This window comes from Oncorhynchus tshawytscha, unplaced genomic scaffold (genome assembly GCF_018296145.1).
Source record: "Oncorhynchus tshawytscha isolate Ot180627B unplaced genomic scaffold, Otsh_v2.0 Un_contig_4835_pilon_pilon, whole genome shotgun sequence".
Lineage (NCBI taxonomy): Eukaryota > Metazoa > Chordata > Actinopteri > Salmoniformes > Salmonidae > Oncorhynchus > Oncorhynchus tshawytscha.
The window spans coordinates 96,842-120,683 of record NW_024609202.1 but is presented as its reverse complement, the minus strand read 5'-3'; the positions used below and the strand labels follow the sequence as shown (position 1 = coordinate 120,683).

Below are 23,842 nucleotides of genomic sequence, written 5' to 3'. Positions count from 1 at the left end.
AACTAATAGTATATACTCATTAAGTATGTAGTACACCGTATGTTAGCATGGGTTTTCAAACACAGCTTTGGTGCTTGCCCCAGTTTGCTCCATTTACAAAACGCCGACAAGGTGCATTTTCCTTGGCTGCAAACCACCAGTTTCCACTATTTTCCAAAAGACTACATCGTATTACGAAAATTGGTGGAATTCGCCTCCTTGCACGAGAATGGCGTATTGAACGGCACTCAGATATGCGAGGCTCATTTCAGCAAATAATGTTTTCGACTCAATACACGGAGAAAGAGATTGTGGGATGACGCGGTTCCTACGATTTATCCCAGCGATAGCCCGAGCAGAACCGATACTTCTTCACTTTATGTTAGCCAAAAGGACGAGAAGAAGCAACACAGACCGAACCAAGAAATTCAGGATAGACCACGCATGGATTATTCTGTTATCCAGAACAGCAGGGAGCCGAAACGGTGAGTAGAGAGTTAATGATGGAGGGTACGTCACGTCAACGTGCTGAGCGTCACTTCTGATTAACCAAGGAAAGGCTCCCGAGGAAAAACTGTTACATTATAGCAGATTTTTGCTATTTCATCAAATTATTCCGCAAAATGTAAACGAACAGCAATCAGGTATAGTCTATCTAGTCACAGAAATATAGAATGTGTGTTTCATTGGTTTTTTGAGAATTGATAGGTGAGTTAAAACGTACATTTTCGAACGAACTATGTGCTATTGTTTACACAGTAAACTAGCTTGAGTTCGGCTAAATCTATTTGGGAATGAACTAGCATACTTTCATTCTGTGAACATGGTTGGAATTATGCCTCTACAATGTCGGATGTGAATCTAGATTAAGCTAGTGTCAGATGTTGACAACTGCACACTCAACGTTGTTAGTGACATAGATTTCCTGATGTACAGATGTGCTACAATGCTAGCTTGTAAATTTGTATGCATTTGGACAACCGTGAAATTACGTTGTCATTACTGATGTATTGTACTTCTGTATTACATACATTCAGTCTTATTCAAATAAACAATAATCAATCATTAAAACGGCAAGTTTTTCACTCCCCTCTGTGTCCAGTGAGCTCCAGTCAATGGGAGCCGTGATGGAGGTTAAGGAGTCAGAGACAGCCATGGCGGGTTTAGAGGAGTCAACGGAAGCCACAATAGGCGTTAAGGAGTCAATTTCAGCCGCAATGGATGTGAAGGAGTCCATGTCAGCCATGATTGAAATTAATGAGTCAGAGTCAAAAGAAGCCGTTGTGGACATTAAGGAGTCACAGGGAGCTGTTATGGAACTCAAGAGGCAGTCTTCCTCCTCTGGCGGCCAGGGGGCGGGACAGAGACCGGGAGTCGGACAGCTATCTCCAGCACCTCCAGTGTCCCCACTGTCTGCTCCAGTGTAAGAGCCACTGCAGCTACCTCATCCACATCGCTAAGATCCATCCAAGCCGCCTGGATGACACGCCTGTGGGTCGCCTGGGCAACGCCCTCTTCTACCAGCGCACGGCACGGCTGTTCCACTGCAGCGTGTGTTTCCACACGGCCAGGAGTTCCCGCGCCTCTACGAGCACCTGCTCACCTGCCACTGCCTCTCTGGGAAGGGTGAGGAGGGAGAAGGGGATGAGCGTAGGGGGGAGGGGGAGAAGAACAGGAAGGTATCAGTGTAGATGTGCTGTCAAAGACAGTAGTCATCCTCTCAGTGAGCCCAAGGCAGAAGAGGAGGATGAGGACAAAGGAGGAGCGAAGAAGGAGGGAGGTAGGAAAAGAGGACTTGAGGAGATGGAGGAAGGCGAGGATAACGAAGAGGACTCCCGCTCAGCCGGCAGCCCCATGAAACGAAATAGAAGCTCTATGGCAGGCAGTGAGGAAGATGATCATGATGAAGAGGAAGAGGAGCTACAGACCAACAACAACAAAAAAAGTGACAAACACAAAAAGCAGGAAGAGGCCTTCCTGACCAAATATATCCAGCGCCAGGGGGGTCGCTACAACTGTCGCCTGTGCGGCAAGCGCTCCAAGATGAAGGGCCATGCCATCCACCACGTGAGCTACAAGCACGACGTGCCCAAACCTTACTGCTGTAAAGAGTGTAGCAAGGCCTTCATACTAGAGTATTCGCTACTCAACCATATCTACCACAACCACAGACAGGGCATGTACCTCTGCCTCTTCTGCCCCTTCAGCTCTGACGTGGTGTGGGGCATAAAACGCCATGGCAACCGCTGCAATGCCCGAAGCGGGGAGGAGGGGGAGGGCAGCAATGGAGAAGAGTGATTGGTTAATGGTTGCTAACACATACTTTACCTTGGTAATCAGGAGAAGGGACATTACAGCCAGGCCTACATTATCTAGGTTCTAGAATCTCTTTGCATTGTGCATCTACTAGGCTAGTAACCCTAGGTACAGTAGATTCCACTGTCACAGAGGTGTAGATTCTCAGTGAAGTATGTATTTACTTCCTCTGTACACACAGTGATGAAGAATGATGTACTTTGTCATTCTGTTGACTTTTCCTGATATACGTCTGTGGAGCAGATGGACTCAAATGTAGAATATGTACTTTGTGAACTCGCAAACAGCCGTAATATGTACATGACAGCAGTTGATGACTCATAATGCTACACAATGAAACTATCAACTGACAAAACATGTTTTTTGTGTATTTTTTACCAGCCTTTGTATTATCTTTATTACTTGGGATGTGTTTGTATCTTGGAAAACAATACAATAAAAATAATACACATTTTAGGTACAATATAGCTGACTTCTTCTGCCATAGAAGTCGAGACACACACCCACATCTGCAGCACAGGAGCTGGGAAACAAACAGTTTGCATCCTGTGCTGCAGGTGTGTGTGTGATTTTGGGCTGTTCCTTACACTTCTCCACTGTGATTTCCTAAACTAACAACGTCTTTTTGTTGTGAGTAAGCTACAGCAGCGTCTCAACCCATTCTTGTATTTCATACACTGAACAAAAACAAATGCCACATGTACAGTGTTCAGTTTCATGTGCTGAAATAAAAAATCTCAGAAATGTTCCATATGCACAAAAAGTTTATTTCTTTCAGATTTTGTGCACAAATTTGTTTACATCCCTGTTAGTGACTTTTTCTCCTTTGCCAAGATTATCCATCCACCTCACAGGTGTGGCATATCAAGAACTGATTAAACAGCATGATTATTACACAGGTGCACCTTGTGCTGGGGACAATAAAAGGCAAGTTCTGTCAAACAACACAATGCCACAAATGTCTCAAGTTTTGATGGAGCGTACAATTAGCATGCGGACTGCAGGAATGTCCACCAGAGCTTTTTTCCAGAGAAAGGAATGGTAATTTCTCTACCATAAGCTGCCTCCAATGTCGTTTTAGAGAATTTGGCAGTATGTCCAACCGACCTCACAACCGCAGACCACGTGTAACCACACCAGCCCAGGACCTTCACATCCGACATCTTCATCTGCGGGATGTCTGAAGGTGTGTGTGGTGGGTGCTGAGGAGTATTTATGTCTGTAATTAAGCCCTTTTGTGGGGAAAAACTCATTCTGATTGGCTTGAGCTTGGCTCCCCAGTGGGTTGGCCTGGCTGCCAAGTGGGTGGGCCTATGCCCTCCCAGGACCACCCATGGCTGCACCCTTACCCAGTCATGTGAAATCCATAGAATAGGGCCTAATGAATGTATTTCAATTGACTGAATATCTTATATGAACTGTAACTCAGTAAAATATTTGAAATTGTTGCATGTTGCAAATATATTTTTGTTCAGTATATATTTTGTATTAAACAGTACTAGATTGGTGATATGAGAGGACACTACTTTTGCATAGTAGTAAGATGTGTATTTCATTTAAGAACAGGGAGTAACGGTACAGTAGGTGGTTTCCTTTCTGTCTCCACCAACTGTTGTGTTCAGCTACAGTATTTTCCTTTGCAGTGACACAGATAGTGCCTTTTCACCACACGTGTCAACAGCATGCACCCTGGTACACTACGAGCACATGTTCAGTTCCTTAGTGGTGAGTGATAGCGAACCAACATCATTGTCATTGGGCAAGACACAGAACAAATCATTTCTACCACATTTCCTGTGTGATATGGCTGATTACCCACTTGAATGTAGCAGCACTGACAGTGCGGATCACATGTGCATAAAGGTAAGTCACCAACATTAATTAATCAGTTTAGATTATACAGATCAATGTTCTTCCATGGAGATGTTAGCTTAAGTGTTATTTTTAATTATTGGTCACAGTTGTATTTCTATAGTTGTTAAATCACAGACACTAGCTAGTTTCCCATCCGATTGGCGACAGATTTTCATGCGAATTCATGCGAATTCATGCGCATAAAAATCATATTTTTGCTTATTTAAAAAAAACGTATTTTTTCTTCTTTTTTTCATAAAACCATATTGACTTGTTGCAAATAAAAAGGCTGTGCGTCATGACGTGGTGCACATAAAAATACAATTTGCGGTTAAATTCCCATGTACCGAATAAAAAATACAAGTTAAATGGGTTTCCATCAAATTTTTAACTCTGCAGGTGGGTTTCTCACACAATTGTTTGCATTATATAGTGAGTGTGCCCACTCTGGTATAGGCACATGCGATACAAAAATCTTTCAAACTGGAAACACATATCTCCCTCACTAGCTTTAAGCACCAGCTGTCAGAGCAGCTCATAGATCACTGCACCTGTACATAGCCCATCTATAAATAGTCCAAACAACTACCTCTTCCTCTACTGTATTCATTTATTTTGCTCCTTTGCACCCCAGTATTTCTACTTTGCACACTCATCTACTGTCAAATCTACCATACCAGTGTTTTAATTGCTATATTGTATTTACTTCGCCACCATGGCCTATTTACTGCCTTTACCTCCCTTACCTCACCTCATTTGCTCACATTGTATATAGACTTATTTTTACTACAGTATTATTGATTGTATGTTTGTTTTACTCCATGTGTAACTCTGTGTCGAACTGTGTGTGTCGAACTATGTGTCGAACTGATTTGCTTTATCTTGGCCAGGTCGCAGTTGTAAATGAGAACATGTTCTCAACTCGCCTACTTGGTTAAATAAAGGTGATATAAATAAAAATAAAATATCCAACAGCGAGCAGGGCGCAGATAGCGCTGTTGTCTAGAGCGCATGTGTAGCCTACATGGTAAGATTATTATGGACAACAACAAAAAATCTGGATTATTTTTATTTGTCAAACGGCAGAAAGGATCATGTTCAATGCACTTTTTAAAAGGAATCGGTGCTGGATTATGGTGATATTGTCTATATGCAGGCCTCAGCAAGTACCTTAAAAATTTGACACAGTGTATCATGTTGTTTTAAGATCTATTACAAACGCTAGATCAATCACGTCATCACGCACTGTTTTATATCCGCCAAGAAGCCCCGCTGGTGGGAAAATGCGCGTATTTTCTTTATGCGGGTTTGAGAATACTAGTATGAAAATCTGTTGCCAATTGGATGGAAACATAGCTATTGAAATCAGAGTGGAAAATCAGATTGAGGTTTCATCTCAATGACCGCATGCATTGCCTGGGAGATTTAAAAAAAATAACAATTCATAAGCTTCACAATGCTGCTTCACAGCTCTACACCTATTTCAAACTATCTAAATCAAACAACGTTTTTTGTTTGTTGACATATGCACAGGGTGCAGCGTAAGTGGTGCAAATTCTTATCAGCAAGCTTTCTCGACAGTAAAAAAAGTGCTAAAAAGTAAAATACTACAGTACCAGTCAACTACTCATTCAAGTTTTATTTCAATTGTATTTTTTTTGTGCTATTTTCTACATTGTAGAATAATAGTGAAGACATCAAAACTATGAAATAGCACATATGGAATCATTTAGTAATAAAAAAAAAGTGTTAAACAAATAAAAATAGATTTTATATTTTAGAAAAGTAGCCACCCTTTGCCTTGATGACAGCTTTGCACACTGTTGGCATTCTCTCTAAACACGCATACACGTGTTTAGCAGATGTTTTTGCAGGTGTAGCGAAACACTGCACCCTGTGCATATCACAACTATTTTTTAATTTTTTACAATTTAGATACTTGAACTCTAAAGCATTTATTTGGGCTGCAATCTGAGGTGCAGTTAACTCCAATAAACATATTCTCTTCCTTTCCTGTGGCGGTCCTCATGAGAGCCAGTTTCATCATAGCGCTTGATGGTTTTTGCGACTGCACTTTTAAGAAACTTTCAAAGTTCTGCATTGGCTGACCATGTCTTAAAGTAATGATGGACTTTTGTTTCTCTTTGCTTATTTGAGCTGTTCTTGCCATAATATGGACTTGGTCTTTTACCAAACAGGGCTATCTTCTGAATACCACCCCTACCACAACTGATTGGCTCAAATGCATTAAGAAGGAAAGTAATTCCACAAATTAACATTTAACAAGGCACACCTGTTAATTTAAATGCATTCCAGGTGACTACTTCATGAAGCTGGTTGAGAGAATGCCAAGAGTGTGCAAAGCGTAGCTATTTTGAAGAATCGCAAATATAAAATATATTTTGATTTGTTTCACACTTTTCTGGTTACTACATGATTACATATCTGTTATTTCATATTTTTGATGTCTTCACTATTATTCTACAATGTAGAAAATAGTAAAAATAAAGAAAAACCCTTGAATGAGTAGGTGTGTCCAAACCTTTGACCGGTACTGTAGATCTGGTCTCTCCAACCCTGTTTCTGTAGAGCTACCATCCTGTTGGTTTTCTCTCCCACCAGGTTTCTGTAGAGCTACCGTCCTGTAGGTTTTTAGTCCAACCCTGTTACTGGAGAGCTACCATGTTGTAGGTTTTCACTCCAACCCTGTTCCCGGAGAGCTACCGTGTTGTAGGTTTTCACTCCAACCCTGTTCCCGGAGAGCTACCGTCTTGTAGGTTTTCACTCCAACCCTGTTCCCGGAGAGCTACCATATTGTAGGTTTTTAGTCCAACCCTGTTCCCGGAGAGCTACCGTGTTGTAGGTTTTCACTCCAACCCTGTTCCCGGAGAGCTACCGTCTTGTAGGTTTTCACTCCAACCCTGTTCCCGGAGAGCTACCGTCTTGTAGGTTTTCACTCCAACCCTGTTCCTGAAGAGCTACCGTATTGTAGGTTTTCACTCCAACCCTAATCTAGCGCACCTGATTATAATAATTAGCTAGTTGATAAACTAAATCAGTTTAGTTACAAATGGGGTTGGAGTGAAAACCCTTTGAGGGTTGGAGAGCCCCTGTACTCGATCAGGGTTTCCCAAACTTGTTCCTGGCCCCCTGGGTGCACATTTATTTTTTTGCCTAGCACTACACGGCTGATTCAAATAACCAATTAATCATCAAGCTTTGATTATTTGAATCAGCTGTGTAGTGCAAAAACTACACGGCGCCCTGGACCGAGATTTGGAAACTCTGTACTAGAGAAATAGGTCAATACCATGTAGAATACATGTCAAATACAAATAATATGTCAATAGGAAAAAGTAACTAACTTCACCTCAAGCTGTTTATGACAGTACATTTCCTGTTCCAACTTGTATTTCCACATACACAGATGTGAAATAGGCATGATGGAAAGACCCATGTGAGCATTACAATAACTTCACCCCTTAAGGGAACATCAGGGGCTTTCTCCAGTTGTAGTCACAGTGTGAATAGTGAAACTAGTGTAACGTTAGTATAGTGTAAGGGGAAAACATTGTTCGTCTTTCACATGGATGAACTGTTTCTGCATTCATCAACACTACTCTCTCATTGCCGAACCAATATCTTTCACTTCCTCTAACATAGTGTGTGGTTTTGGTGTATTCAAATGAAATATATAACACTCTCTTTTCTTCCCTTATCATTGCCAGTGATGCTTGTACACCAACCTAAGTAACAGGAGCGGTCAGCCTGGTCAACTCCCCCTGTTGCTGTGGTCAAGTTACTGTTGTGGTCAGTCACAATGAACATCTCAGTAGAGGTGGCCAGAGGGGTCACCAATGCCACCCTGGAGATGCTGGTCAGTCCTGTGATGACCATGGCTGTGCCTGTTATTTACCTGTCTGTGTTTGTGTGCAGTACGCCCTGCAACCTGCTCTCTCTGGTAGCACTGCTGAATGTCCATTACAAACGCCACACTCCCACGTCTGTGTTTGCTATCAACCTGTCGCTGGCAGACCTGCTCTACAGCGCCTTCCTGCCCCTACAGGTGAGTCACTGCCACTACAGGTAAAACACAGCGCAGTCATGCGGTAAGTGCCAAGTACAAGGTTGTCTCTGACACTCTGGCACCGGTTACAACTAATCTGCACTGTTATTGCTGTCACATGTCACAAAGTTTCCAAATAAACTTTTCCTTTCTTAGTGATGACCACTAAACCCATCTCTCTCAATTCAATTCAATTCAAGGGCTTTATTGGCATGGGAAACATGTGTTAACATTGCCAAAGCAAGTGAGGTAGACAACATACAAAGTGAATATATAAAGTGAAAAACAACAAAAATTAACAGTAAACATTACACATACAGAAGTTTCAAAACAGTAAAGACATTACAAATGTCATATTATATATATATACAGTGTTCTAACAATGTACAAATGGCTAAAGGACACAAGATAAAATAAATAAGCATAAATATGGGTTGTATTTACAATGGTGTTTGTTCTTCACTGGTTGCCCTTTTCTCGTGGCAACAGGTCACAAATCTTGCTGCTGTGATGGCACACTGTGGAATTTCACCCAGTAGATATGGGAGTTTTTCAAAATTGGATTTGTTTTCAAATTCTTTGTGGATCTGTGTAATCTGAGGGAAATATGTCTCTCTAATATGGTCATACATTGGGCAGGAGGTTAGGAAGTGCAGCTCAGTTTCCACCTCATTTTGTGGGCAGTGAGCACATAGCCTGTCTTCTCTTGAGAGCCATGTCTGCCTACGGCGGCCTTTCTCAATAGCAAGGCTATGCTCACTGAGTCTGTACATAGTCAAGGCTTTCCTTAATTTTGGGTCAGTCACAGTGGTCAGGTATTCTGCCGCTGTGTACTCTCTGTGTAGGGCCAAATAGCATTCTAGTTTGCTCTGTTTTTTTGTTAATTCTTTCCAATGTGTTAAGTAGTTATCTTTTTGTTTTCTCATAATTTGGTTGGGTCTAATTGTGCTGCTGTCCTGGGGCTCTGTAGTGTGTGTTTGTGTTTGTGAACAGAGCCCCAGGACCAGCTTGCTTAGGGGACTCTTCTCCAGGTTCATCTCTCTGTAGGTGATGGCTTTGTTATGGAAGGTTTGTGAATCGCTTCCTTTTAGGTGGTTGTAGAATTTAACAGCTCTTTTCTGGATTTTGATAATTAGTGGGTATCGGCCTAATTCTGCTCTGCATGCATTATTTGGTGTTCTACGTTGTACACGGAGGATATTTTTGCAGAATTCTGCGTGCAGAGTCTCAATTTGGTGTTTGTCCCATTTTGTGAAGTCTTGGTTGGTGAGCGGACCCCAGACCTCACAACCATAAAGGGCAATGGGCTCTATGACTGATTCAAGTATTTTTAGCCAGATCCTAATTGGTATGTTGAAATTTATGTTTCTTTTGATGGCATAGAATGCCCTTCTTGCCTTGTCTCTCAGATCGTTCACAGCTTTGTGGAAGTTACCTGTGGTGCTGATGTTTAGGCCAAGGTATGTATAGTTTTTTGTGTGCTCTAGGGCAACAGTGTCTAGATGGAATTTGTATTTGTGGTCCTGGTGACTGGACCTTTTTGGAACACCATTATTTTGGTCTTACTGAGATTTACTGTCAGGGCCCAGGTCTGACAGAATCTGTGCATAAGATCTAGGTGCTGCTGTAGGCCCTCCTTGGTTGGTGACAGAAGCACCAGATCATCAGCAAACAGCAGACATTTGACTTCGGATTCTAGCAGGGGGAGGCCGGGTGCTGCAGACTTTTCTAGTGCCCTCGCCAATTCGTTGATATATATGTTGAAGAGGGTGGGGCTTAAGCTGCATCCCTGTCTAACCCCACGACCCTGTGTGAAGAAATGTGTGTGTTTTTTGCCAATTTTAACCGCACACTTGTTGTTTGTGTACATGGATTTTATAATGTCGTATGTTTTACCCCCAACACCACTTTCCATCAGTTTGTATAGCAGACCCTCATGCCAGATTGAGTCGAAGGCTTTTTTTAAATCAACAAAGCATGAGAAGACTTTGCCTTTGTTTTGGTTTGTTTGATTGTCAATTAGGGTGTGCAGGGTGAATACATGGTCTGTTGTACGGTAATTTGGTAAAAAGCCAATTTGACATTTGCTCAGTACATTGTTTTCATTGAGGAAATGTACGAGTCTGCTGTTAATAATAATGCAGAGGATTTTCCCAAGGTTACTGTTGACACATATTCCACGGTAGTTATTGGGGTCAAATTTGTCTCCACTTTTGTGGATTGGGGTGATCAGTCCTTGGTTCCAAATATTGGGGAAGATGCCAGAGCTAAGTATGATGTTAAAGAGTTTTAGTATAGCCAATTGGAATTTGTTGTCTGTATATTTGATCATTTCATTGAGGATACCATCAACACCACAGGCCTTTTTTGGGTTGGAGGGTTTTTATTTTGTCCTGTAACTCGTTCAAGGTAATTGGAGAATCCAGTGGGTTCTGGTAGTCTTTAATAGTTGATTCTAAGATCTGTATTTGATCATGTATATGTTTTTGCTCTTTATTCTTTGTTATAGAGCCAAAGAGATTGGAGAAGTGGTTTACCCATACATCTCCATTTTGGATAGATAATTCTTCGTGTTGTTGTTTGTTTAGTGTTTTCCAATTTTCCCAGAAGTGGTTAGAGTCTATGGATTCTTCAATTGCATTGAGCTGATTTCTGACATGCTGTTCCTTCTTTTTCCGTAGTGTATTTCTGTATTGTTTTAGTGATTCACCATAGTGAAGGCGTAGACTCAGGTTTTCCGGGTCTCTATGTTTTTGGTTGGACAGGTTTCTCAATTTCTTTCTTAGATTTTTGCATTCTTCATCAAACCATTTGTCATTATTGTTAATTTTCTTCGGTTTTCTATTTGAGATTTTTAGATTTGATAGGGAAGCTGAGAGGTCAAATATACTGTTAAGATTTTCTACTGCCAAGTTTACACCTTCACTATTACAGTGGAACGTTTTACCCAGGAAATTGTCTAAGAGGGATTGAATTTGTTGTTGCCTAATTGTTTTTTGGTAGGTTTCCAAACTGCATTCCTTCCATCTATAGCATTTCTTAATGTTACTCAGTTCCTTTGGCTTTGATGCCTCATGATTGAGTATTGCTCTGTTTAAGTAGACTGTGATTTTGCTGTGGTCTGATAGGGGTGTCAGTGGGCTGACTGTGAACGCTCTAAGAGACTCTGGGTTGAGGTCAGTGATAAAGTAGTCTACAGTACTACTGCCAAGAGATGAGCTATAGGTGTACCTACCATAGGAGTCCCCTCGAAGCCTACCGTTGACTATGTACATACCCAGCGTGCGACAGAGCTGCAGGAGTTGTGACCCGTTTTTGTTGGTTATGTTGTCATAGTTGTGCCTAGGGGGGCATATGGGGGAGGGAATGCTGTCACCTCCAGGCAGGTGTTTGTCCCCCTGTGTGCTGAGGGTGTCAGGTTCTTGTCCGGTTCTGGCATTTAGGTCACCACAGACTAGTACATGTCCCTGGGCCTGGAAATTATTGATTTCCCCCTCCAGGATGGAGAAGCTGTCTTCATTAAAATATGGGGATTCTAGTGGGGGATATAGGTAGCACACAGGAGGACATTTTTCTCTGTTAGGATAATTTCTTTTTGAATTTCTAGCCAAATGTAGAATGTTCCTGTTTTGATTAATTTAATGGAGTGAGTTAGGTCTGCTCTATACCAAATTAGCATACCCCCTGAGTCCCTTCCCTGTTTCACACCTGGTAGTTTGGTGGATGGGACTACCAGCTCTCTGTAACCTAGAGGGCAACCAGTGGGTCCATCTCCTCTATACCAGGTTTCTTGCAGGATGACAATGTCTGTATTACCGATTTCTTTGGTGAAGTCCGGGTTTCTGCTCTTTAGGCCAAAGGCAGATGACCTCAGGCCTTGGATATTCCAGGATAATATAGTGAAGGCTTTTTGTTCCATAGAGTGTCCAATGTTGTTGGTCGTGGTTTAGCCTCAGGCCAGTAAGTGTGAGCAGAGCCTGCTGAGCATCTGGTACATGCCATTGGCTTGGGCGAGTGTGAGAGTGGGGGTTGGGACTGTTTGCCCGCTCACTACCTGGGCGTATGTGTGGCTTCCATGTTGAGGCCCTCTTTGCGGGGGTGGGGTGCATGGGGTGGGCAGGAGTGGCATAGGTCTGATCTGAGGGGGCCTAAATGGAGTGTGGGCATGGTTGACGTGGGGGGTGTTGATTGGTTGGGGTGGGGGTGTGGATGTGTCTGGGTGTACTGTGGTCTGGATGTAATTCCTCTTGGCGTGGGTCCTCTATGTGTAGGTCCAGGGGAGGTCCTGCAGATCTGGGAGGGTGTCTCGCTGGTCTGGGTGGGGTGTCTATTGATCTGTTGCTCCTGTGTAGAGTGTTGGGGATACGTTTGAGAGCGATGTCCTTTAGAGTCCGGGCAAAGGTGGGCACTGCTGCCTTGTAGAGGTGGACCTGGTCATAGAGGCTGTTCAAGTCCAGGGTGGAGTGGTGGGCCAGGAAAACGTTTGGTTTTGAGGCACAGTCACGGGAAATACTTGCATTTACCCGCTGTATTGTGGCGGGGTGGAAGTCTTTTCGTGGTAGCAGGGTGGAGATAACCACTTGTGCGTTGGGGAAAGTAGAAGAAGCCTTTTCAATCACTCCCTTCAGTGCTGTGGCCACTCTTTCCTGCTGTGCTCTCAGGTCGTTTGTGCCTGTGTGTATTATTATGTGGCTGGGTGAGCCTAGTTTGGCCTCAGACAGAAGGTCTAGGGCGCGCTGGGTGTTTGGACACCAGAGTTTAGACACACTGTGTTTGGGAAAAAGTTTTTTTTCTTCGATATATTTCCCATTTGAGTCCATAAGTAGTACAATCTGTGTCTTGTGTTTGTCCTCAGTGGGTGTGGGGGGGTTGTCAGAAGGGCTATCAGGGTGGCTGACAGGGGGGGGGTGCTCAGAGGGGGTGAGAGCCTCTGGGCTTGGGGTTCTTCATTTGTCTGTTGTGCTGTGATGTCGACTCTATGGTCAGGGTCTGGTGTGGACTGTTCTGCTGTGGTGTCGAGACTTTTGTTGGGTGCTGAGGTGGGCTGTTCTGCTGGCTTCTCTGTGGGGGTGGCCACCTCTCTAGTGGGTTGTTCTCTGTCACACTCCGTCCCCCTCAACTTCTCCTCCATCCCCCTCACCCTCTCCTCCATCCCCCTCAACCTCTCCTCCACCAGCAGTCTGATACTCTCCTCTAGTGCTCTGTTCTGCTCCTCTTTCTCCTGTTGTATTTGTCTCACCACTGTCCAAAGTGCAGATATGTCTCTGTCCACCTCCAGCTCTCCGGGTCTGGTTAAGGGGCTGTTGTTGTGCTGGACTGTTGTCTGGGTCTGTGCTGACTGAGTGTAATCACCTGCTGTTCCAGCTCCACCTGCCTTATCTCCAGCTGGGTGAATTTGTCCTTCATTTCAATGAGGGAGTGGTAATCTGTGCTGGGAGGTTGACCCTCCGCTGGGGGTTGCTCATCTGTGGGGTTACATAATGAAGAGGTCTGGTCTGATCCTCTCGGGGTGGGGGTATCTTTATCAAGGGAGAGTTTCTCCTGCTGAGCTAATTCTTTGATTAGGTGAAAGTCCAGCTGAAACTGTTTGTGGTTACCTTGTAACATTACTGTTCCGGACTTATAGATATTTATATTACTTAACTCAGAGTCCTCGTTGTCAAGTATTCTGAGTTTCCACCCCTCGTTAATCCCCCTCTCGTAACAGAGGGGTAGTGTGCTAATACTTCATTTTGTAATCTTTTCTTGACTTATCTCTCTCTCTCTCTCTCTCTCTCTCTCTCTCAGGTGTTGTACCACCTGTGGGGTAATGACTGGCCGTGGGGCGCTGCCCTCTGTGGCCTCACCACCACAGCCCTCAACTGCAACATGCATTGCTCCGTCCTCACCACCTGTGCCATCGCACTCGAGCGCTACTGCGGTGTCGTACGCCCGCTACGCACCAAACACTGGCGCACCGCCCGGAGAGCCACCATCACCTGCGTCCTCATCTGGGCATTTGTTCTGATTACTCAGACACCCTTGCTCCTCCGTGACCTCACCCTCCGGGTCGTCGAGCTAAACATCACAACCTGCTTCGACGTGCTTCCACGTAAACTGTTCATTCACCAATCAGTAGCCTATCTCTACTTCCTAGTGGTTCTGCTGATGTTCTACGTGTTGCCGTTAGCCGTCCTGGTCAGCTGTTACGTTGCCGTGGCCAGAGGCCTGCACAGGTCTTTGCCGACGGCAGCTGAAGGCAGTGATGGTAAGATGGAAGTGTTGTCAAGGCGACGGGCTCAGACCACAGTCGCCTTGGCAACCCTGTGCTTTGTGGTGTGTTACCTACCAACCATCACCCTTCATGGCCTGCATGTAGTCTTCCACACCCAGGGCAAGAGCCTGTACAGATACTATAAACTAGCGCTGAGCATCAACAGCCTCAACTGCTGCTTTGACCCGTTTGTGTACTACTTTGCGTCGAGGGAGTTCCGTCTGGCTCTGAGGAGGCTGCTGGGGCGGTGTGTCCCACTGGGAGAGGGGAGGAGCTTGGGACCTCTGAGCTGGTGTCCTTGACTAGGGAGCCTAGGGAATCTAAGGACCACTACTAGGCCGTAGTTGATCACTAGATAGTCATGCTGGAATGGACTCAGTATGCAGATGCCATAGCAAAAGACCCAAACTCTATTTTGTTATTTTATGCACAGACCCTGTGTGGTCTTCATTATAAAGCAGTTTATGCAATTGTTGTCAATGCTCATTTTTATAGTTATTCTGCCTTCATTCCGTTGACATTTATTATTGAATAAATCTTAGACATGCATCATCTTGGTATCAAGTGAGTTTATTACTTAGGCATTGATAAGTGCACAAAAAGGCAGACTAATCACACTACTGTAATATACTGACGTAATCAACACAAGAAATGCCTGTTTCAAAAGCCTGAATGCCAGTTAATGTTAAATGAATACGGACAGTAGAAATACACTACATTACAATGAAATAAATACAAGGAAATACATTCAGTGAAGGCCACTTTGAAAAGGATGGGCCAGTGGGGTCTGTTTTGTCTCTGAGAAATATTATTACATACTATACTTTATACAATTCTCCAACGGTTGAAACATCTTGTTTTTCCTAACCTTCATCAGTGGCGACAATAACAACATGTTCAGCCTTCAATCATTTTAAGCTTCATAAATCATCGCTGCATTCGTCAGGTATATAACTTGCGCTGCTACATTTAGAAGGTAGAAGTTGCTACGTCGTCAAGCTTTTTACACCCCGGATCACATTTGAACCTATTCATCGCACCAAAGCTAACACAATAATGTAACAAACCTCCGAAGTAAAGCACATACACTAAAGCTTGGGTTCATGAATAGTGATGATGGCTCAAAAAAGCACATCTTTCTTCTTCACTCTGAGAAGCATTCTCATTCTCTTGGAACATTTTTTGTCGCAGTTGCTGAGAAAGGATAGGACGATGTATGCATACATACATAAAAATACACGATCACACATACTAGATCATATGCTTGAGTATGTACATACCAAATAAAGCTATTCATGTACAGTATTTATCCTCAAACACACTGAAGGACTGGCGTGTGTGATGTCACACCACGAGGAAGACTAAATATGGGCAAAATATGAATGTTGTTTCAAATTTAGCAGCAGGACGACTGATATCGCTGGTCAGATCATTTTCAGGAGGAGATTGTGTGCTTCACCAAATGTATCAGTCCATCACAGCAATATAGTTTGTGTTCATTTGAAATAACACCTCACTTTTTACAACAACAAAAACATTTGAGTGCTTTCATTTATTTGAGTGTTTTATGTTACGCTTATTACGTTCTCATTGCAGTGGGTTCTAACCAATCAAATTATATTACGTGTATCGTTCCCAATTGTGTTCTGTGCTTTTTAGACTGAACAATGAAAGCTTAAACTGACCACCTCCCAATACTCCATCTGTATGTAAGGACAGCGATGTGTTGTGTAAGATCTGCTCGTTGAACAGGAATCATTGAACATCAACAGTAACTATTTGAAGACGAACACGTTAAAGTAACACATGACTGGATTAGTATCCCTCAGACTTAATGTCCCTAAGAAGAGAATCCTTTCCATTGTCTTCACACTACAAGTCAAATACACACACTTTCCTCTTTTCATACACAACATTTGACTTTATACCTTTCATGCATTCTCAAAGAAATAATGGTATTTCCCCCTTAATAGAGCTGTAAAGAAGACCTCTAAAAGGGACAGCTGTGAATCAGTGTCTAGTTTACAAACAGAGCAATAGACAGATGGCTGGGTACAGCCAGTCTTAAACACTGTGAGCAGAGCAGGCAATGGTGTTAATATCGATTTCCTTTAAAGGCAGGCAATCACGGTGGGTAAGTGTCAGTGTTCTGTACAGGAGGACTGTATCACTGTCCGTCTCTGCTGCCAGATCTCATCGGCTCAGCCCAATACAGCCCTCTATCCTCTCTAATTACCCTTCATTATCTCGCTATACAGCATCTCTGACTCCTCATCGCAGGCAGTGTAAAGAACACATCTTCTTTGACGCAGATGCCAGGAATGAGACGATCTGAAGCCATACTACTGCTGTGTCCACTAGCATCTATCTAACTATTCCTTTTAGAAGGACTGGAGCATACACATCCATCAAACCACAGAAAACGCTTTAACATCGCCATACGTTGTCTCAGCCGTCCGTCAACATACGACCCCTATAGGAAAACAATCAACAATAAACTCAATCCCTTCTTGACAGATTCAACATTTCTGTAACCATCACAGCCAATTCAGGAAAAAGCACTGACCATGCAACTGGACATGAAACATGCCCATTAACAACTGAATGCCAATAATGTCAATACACTTCCAGAATTGACTGGTATTGAAATAAGTCCCATCCCAGTCCATCTCTGGTGAACAGTGCCTTAGCTCCGTTTGACCAGAGGCCTCTCTTCTCTGACATGGTGCCTGGCGCTTCTCTTCTCAGCCCTCCCCTTCTCCCTCACCTTCCTCAGCCTGCGTGGGGGCGGTGTCCCCCTCGACTCACTGTCCTCCTGTGCACTGGACGTGTCCATTCCGTCCCGCTCCTCCGGGATATTGGGAATGGCCCCGCTGCTCCCGTCCAGAATGTTCCTCAGGTAGGGGTCTTCAGGGGTGCAGGTGGCGGTGGTGCCGCTCTCACTGCTGCTCAGGTCCTGCTCCTCGCTGTAGCGCCCTCTGCTGTGGTGGGGGAACGAGCCACGGATGGAAGGCCTCTCTCGCTCCACCTCCCTCACACTCTGCTGGGGCTCATTCATGTCCACGCCAGAGTCCAGGCTGGTGTCGTTGCTGCTGGGGGGCCGTGGGTGGCGTCCCTGGAGCTCTATGATAGAGTGGCGGACCGAGGCGGCTGGTTTCCCATCCAGGGAGACGAACCAGGCCCTGGGGTGAGGCGACGAGGCCTTGCCTCGGGTCAGCTCCAGGAGTGTACGCTCTGATATCCCCTGGAGTTCACTGGGGCCCCCCATCCCACTGCTGAAGGCCCTCATTCCAGCCGCCTCGTTCAGAGTACCGGGGACGGAAACGGAGGACTCTGGGAGGCTGCTGTAACGGCCCCACGCCCCAGGATTAGAGGCTGGGCCTTGGGGAGTGGTCTCCAGGGCCTGGGGCTGGTCCTGGCCGCCCTGCTGGGGGTTGGCTCCCTGGGCATGGTGGGGGTTCTTAGGGAGGGTCTGGGTGTAGCTGTCATGACCGCCCTGCTCAGAGTGGGAGTGGGTGTCATAGGCTCCTCCATTACGGGGGAAGGTGGCCGACTTGCAGCCTGATCCTTGCTGCTCCCCACCTTGGCTGCTGAAGCGCTCCGGGGCCTGGAGGATGGCCACAGGCTGGTTGTAAAGGTGGAGCAGCTGAGCACCTCCACCCAGGTGGGCTCTGTTCTGCTCCTCGCTGGACCTCTCCCTCAGCCTGGCCACCTCCTCACTGTTGATGTAGTGGTGTGATGTCGGGGGTCCCTTGGCCCCGCTCCCCACATTTTCATACAGGAGGGCGGACCCACGCCCGGGGTCTTCCACATAGATGTTGTAGTTGGCTTTGTTGTGCCTGGGGGTGGAGGGGTCACACTGGACGCTGCGCGAGGCCAGGCCGTGGGCTCTGTCTCCGGGGTGGAAGGACATCATGGCATGGCCCTCCTCCATGTGGGTGGAGGTGGTCTGGTCCTTCTTCAGAGCGGACCGCTTCGAGAACCGTGCTCTCCTCCTCGGCCCACGAGAGGAACCTGAACCTCTGCAGATGACAGTCAACACAGTAGGTTGATTGAGAAGCAGAGAAGGTAATCAATACACAGTGGGTCTTTTGGGGGATCTTTGTTATGTGTATGTTTAACTTCATATAATCAGCATTTGTGTCAATAATTTGTAGAATAATCCTGGCCATTCAAATGTTTTAAATTGTATAACTTACTGTAAACATTTTGTACAACCCCTTCACCCCACACACCCCATCTGTGATATTTCCAGCTGCAGTTGACACACAATCAGTAACGTTAGTTAATTAGGTTGGTCTCTTACCCACATTGACACAGCAGCACAGCCAGAAACCCCAAGACTATAACCAGAGTCCCACCCAGTATTCCTACGAGCAGGTAGGTGTGGTAGGAGAGGAATTCCATTGAGCTGGCATGGCCCATATAACCTAGACAGGTACAGACAGACAGAGATTGTTGATTTGATTGAGTTGAGTTGATTATATTATGTTGATTGTGGTCAATATGTTCTCCAGGATAGTAAGACATGTTTGAAGACAATACTGAGAGTGAGACTCCATCATTTAGTTCATTTGTAACATTCAATTCACAAAAACTTCATTTTGGACCATTACAATCGTTATACCGTTGGAGGAGGGTAGGGGTGCAGCGATCCAGTAACCCAGGTGAGAAGCAATGTAGGTCCAGACCAGATGATCTCCAACCATCTTCACTATCCCCAAACCCTGGTTCTCCCAAGCACCTGGAAGACAAAACATTGTGAGGAAAATGTATGAAGTAAAACTTGGAAGACACAGGCAGATACTTCCAGTTCCACAAAGTAAGTGAACACAGGTAGTATTTTGTAAACAAAGTTACAAGTTACTAAGGTAGTTTCAGCCCTAGTCCTTCTGTTGCACTAATAGCTATATTCATAAAGAACAGGAAGGCCTGGACACTGTTTATGCTCCCAATTCTCACCTCTTTATTGACAACGTTTAGATCCAAACCGGATCTTCATCTTCGTTTTGACCAGACGAAGAGCCGGTTTGGATCGAAACATTGTCGATAAAGAGGTGAATTGAGAGCATAAACAGTGTCCAGGCCTTCCTGTTCTTTACAAGTATTCTCCTGCTCCTGCTGTATGTTTCTAAGGACGTGCGTATGACCACAAACTTCTCTAGTAGCTATATTCCCCACCTGTCTTGGTGTTGAAGTCCCAGGCAGGGAGGGTGTCCGAGGGCCTCAGGTTGGTGGTGTGTGCCAGGGGCAGGGAGATCTGGATGGGGCCTTTCACCTGGACCTCCTGACCACCAGAGTACAGCAGAGTGCTGACCGCTGCCATCGCCCGCAACTCAACACTCCTGAACACTGAACACACATACAACAGTGGAGGCTGCTGAGGGGAGGACGGCTCATAATAATGGCTGGAAGGGAGCAAATGGAATGGCATCAAACACATGGAAACCATGGAAACCATGTGTTTGATGTATTTGATACCATTCCACTAATTCCGCTCCAGCCATTACCACGAGCCCGTCCACCCCAATTAAGATGCCACCAACCTCCTGTGACATACAAACACACGGGAGAGAATTACAACATGTCCAACGTTTAAAAATATGCAGGCTCTACAAACACTACAACATTAAAGAGGAATAGTTTTCAGAAAATGAACAGGGCTACTTCAGCTCAGAATCTTGAAATATTCCTCAATCTTGGAAGTGTTCAATGCTTACTTCCATGTATCAATACCACCTCTCATTTCCATTAGTTGGTGCACTGCACTCCATGTATTCGATTTGCTGAGCCCACCTGACTTGTTGTGAATGATGCCTGGGGTGCAGTTGACACAGTCCTTGCCTAGGTGGCGCTGTGGCACGGTCAGGTAAGCCATCACTGTGGAGGTGTTACTTCCGTCAGAGAGCATCAGGTGACTCTTGGGGAACTGAACGCTGGGCTGGTAGGAGATGTCTGTGGAAATAAGAACAAAAAGACCAGATGGAGTTCATTCCCTCTACCAAAGCACTTCTGCCACAGTAGACTAAAATTGTTCAAAGAGTAAGATGTTGCATCACATTTAGGGTTATGTTGAAGTGACAGTTTCCAGATGTGTGCACATACCAGGTAACTTCCCAGTGATGAGCACGGAGTCATCAAACAGCCAGATGTTGCCTTGGTTTTGAGGGAGCAGCGATAAGGTCACTGAGGAGAATACTGTATACACATGAGGTGAGGTCAGGTCAGGTGACATTCCAATCAGGAACTCACTAGACACTATTGAGATGTACCTTCAAAAGGGTCCCTTTGTAGCGTCATGTTCCTGTACTTCTACAAAGACACCAGTAGATGGCGACATTGAAAAGGGCTTTTTATGGTCCTGCGTGTAAGACTAGAGAGAAGGGAAGTGGCTTTTGATGACGCTGAGCATAGCTTGTACCACCAGTCACCTCTCTCTCAGTTCTTTCTTTGCCCCCTCTCTCTTTATCTTGCTCTGTTCTCTCTCTTTCTTTCTCTCCTTTGCTCTGCCTTATTCAAGATAGAGAGAGAGAGAGAGAGAGAGAGCAGCCCTAAGAGCAGCAGTCTCCTCTTACTAAATACAGCATGTCTAAATGGTGTTCAGAGTCCCCTTAACATCTTATTCAATACAGCTGCAATTAGCTGACACTAGATATGACATGGCATTATGGTGTTACATTTCAGCACAAAACGCTTGCCTCAGACTCGCTGGCTACACGTTCTATACATAGTGAGTGCATCCTGCTTCTGAGAGTAAGAAATCAATACAATTAATGCAGTGAACGTCATTAAATTGTGCTTTGCTCCAACGCAAAAACAAAAACAAACACTGATACTAATGTGCTATGTGACACAGTAGGCGAACACCTTATTTAGCTCATTGTGTCAAATCAATGCTTTAAAGGAAAGGAAACAAACAGCTATATCATTTAGTAGTTTGGGTGAACTATCCCAGTTTAAACTCTAGAATTTAGCCACACCCGACACCCATAGGTCAGCTGGTTGGGTGCTTCTCAGGGGCTCCTCCAGGTGGGGCCAGACTATCACAGTGCTACTCACTAGGTCTCTTGGTGGTCCTCCAGGGCAACAGGGTGAGGACGTATCCCTCCATGCTAGCTACAATGGTGAGGCTGAGTCCCAGGCTGTAGGGGACCCTGAGCAGCACGTCTCCCTTCTCCCCAGTCAGGGCCTGGCTACTCAGGGTGTGGTTGACAAACACCCCCACCTGGGCCCCGCCCAGGCGCCGCCGGGTCACCTGATCCTTCACCAGGACCCTCAGGGCAAAGGGCGGCTCTGGGGAGACACAGGAAACAGGAAGTGAAGCACAGGAAGTGAGGCAGTTTGTGTATTGCAATGACAAAGTAATATTAAACCTTTGTTTGTATGGCTGATTTTCTACACTAGAATTGCAGAACACTAATGTATGTTCATAGAATGTACCAGTGCAGAACACAGCCTTTGTGGTGGAACAAATCATTTACAAAGCCACATACAAAGAGACAAGACTACACTAAAAGACCAAGGAGGTGCATTTAAAGGTGTTTTCGAAGGTTTATCTGAAGGTGTATGCCGGTGTGTGGCTTTGTGAATGCAGGGATCCCATTTAAACAGTCTCTCCTCAGATTCAATGGCAACTCTATGAATTATCTCAGGAACCTTAACTGCACATGAAAATGTGATGAGAGCTGAATCTGTGAGAGGTAATGAAAAATAGATCAAAGTGCTGTAGCATCTGTGAGAGGCCTTGTGCGGTGTCAGACGACGTTCCCTCCCCTACAACAACAACACACACACACACACACACACACACACACACACACACACACACACACACACACACACACACACACACACACATATGCACAGCACACACCCCTGCCCCACCAACACACACACACTGATGCTATAGGCCAGGCCCTATTTAGCATACAAGGCTGCCCCGACAGCCTATTTATAGACTACAATCTGTTTACTAATCTAATCTGATCATAGTTACTTGTGATAATAACTCTAACTAATATGATGAGGCTTAGTCAATTAAATAAAGGACTTCTGAAGCAAGGCAATGGTGAAAAAGATATGGTGTGAGTGTGCTGTACTAAAGGATTAAAACTCTGATCATTACAAGCACAGTTTCACACTGGCCATACTGATAATCCCCTAATCTCGAAAACCTTCAAACCTTCAAATCCGATTAGCTGCCCGGGGAATCTGTCGAGGGGACAGACTTAGATTGCAGTGAAAGTCATAAATCTTAGTAAAATACTTTATATTGAATGCGTAGGATACTCTACAATAGGTGAAGACAAAGTTGGTAAAAACGGTGTGCATAGGTTTACTGATAACCGTTCAATCGTTGTGTACATTGTTTTAAAACATCATTGTATTTCTGCAAGGCTTCTGTATGCATTATTGTTGAAGCCTTTGTTGAGTGAGATAAATACACAAAATATCATATAGGTTAATATCATCATCCTATATCGTCCTATATGATATTATCAATGAGAAATTATTATCAGTTCCGTTATCATGCCCAATGTTTTATTCTCTCCACACTGAACATTTCCTCCCCACCATTTTAACATGCTGGACAGGCCCTCAAACCCGCAGCCCAACCCAAATATACCGCAAACATCTCCTGTACCTGGTGTTAGGGCAGACGGAGTCTGAACCTGAGAAAGGGCCGTCTGGCCGGTGATGGATCCGTTTGGGACAGTGGCGATGGCATTGTCCTCCGCGGCCAGCAGCGTGATTAGGCCGCCGAGGACACCACCCTCCGGTGCCGCCCTCACGACACCATCCCCGCAGGAGATCACAACCAGCGAGAAAAGCAGGTACAGGCGGTCCGCAGGCATGGCGAGAGGGAGCCGCGAACCAAAGACATAACTGCGCGAAATGAGACAGAGAAGGAGGAATGGAGGCCTAGTCTCGCCGCTTTCTTTGTCATGGAAACCTCATGGTGGAACGGAGGCAGGTAACCTAAGTATGCACAGAAAGCAGGCAGGCTGGTGGTGTTGACGCGCTGGTGCTGATGCTGTGTTTTCGGGGCGTACAACAACAGAGACGGGAGATGGTGCTGTTACATCATAGATACAACTCTACAATGCCCTCTATCGGAAATATATTTTTGTACATAAACAAAAAGATGGTAGCCTACACATGTTATACATTGATGCCAATTAAAGACACTCTGTCAGATGTGCACAATGTAATTGTGCCCAACGAGCGGAACAATTTCAATAGAGCAAATAGATCCCATGACATTTTCACATGCAAATAGCAGAATATTTATATGTAATGTCTCTATTGCTCAGGGAATGATTTTCCATGACTGCAACATTACTTTAAAACAATATTATTTGAAGATATAGCCT

At 44.8% G+C, this 23,842-nt stretch overlaps 2 protein-coding genes across 2 annotated transcripts; one reads left to right on the top strand and one right to left on the bottom strand.

Moving 5' to 3' along the window:
• The first annotated feature begins 3,986 nt into the window (after positions 1–3,986).
• Positions 3,987–15,020, top strand: LOC121844418 (P2Y purinoceptor 8-like). The gene is made up of 3 exons (XM_042314456.1): positions 3,987–4,158; positions 7,878–8,215; positions 14,003–15,020. Exons 2-3 carry the CDS (start codon positions 7,970–7,972, stop codon positions 14,768–14,770), a joined length of 1,014 nt encoding a protein of 337 aa, XP_042170390.1. The 5' UTR covers positions 3,987–4,158; positions 7,878–7,969; the 3' UTR covers positions 14,771–15,020.
• A 2-nt stretch (positions 15,021–15,022) lies between these two features.
• Positions 15,023–23,546, bottom strand: LOC112236870 (protein FAM171B). Its single transcript, XM_024405474.2, has 8 exons — positions 23,113–23,546; positions 21,528–21,761; positions 20,574–20,666; positions 20,265–20,423; positions 19,650–19,820; positions 19,096–19,212; positions 18,775–18,898; positions 15,023–18,490 (listed from the first exon to the last, which is right to left on the bottom strand). Exons 1-8 carry the CDS (start codon positions 23,321–23,323, stop codon positions 17,155–17,157), a joined length of 2,445 nt encoding a protein of 814 aa, XP_024261242.2. The 5' UTR covers positions 23,324–23,546; the 3' UTR covers positions 15,023–17,154.
• Positions 23,547–23,842: the final 296 nt, after the last annotated feature.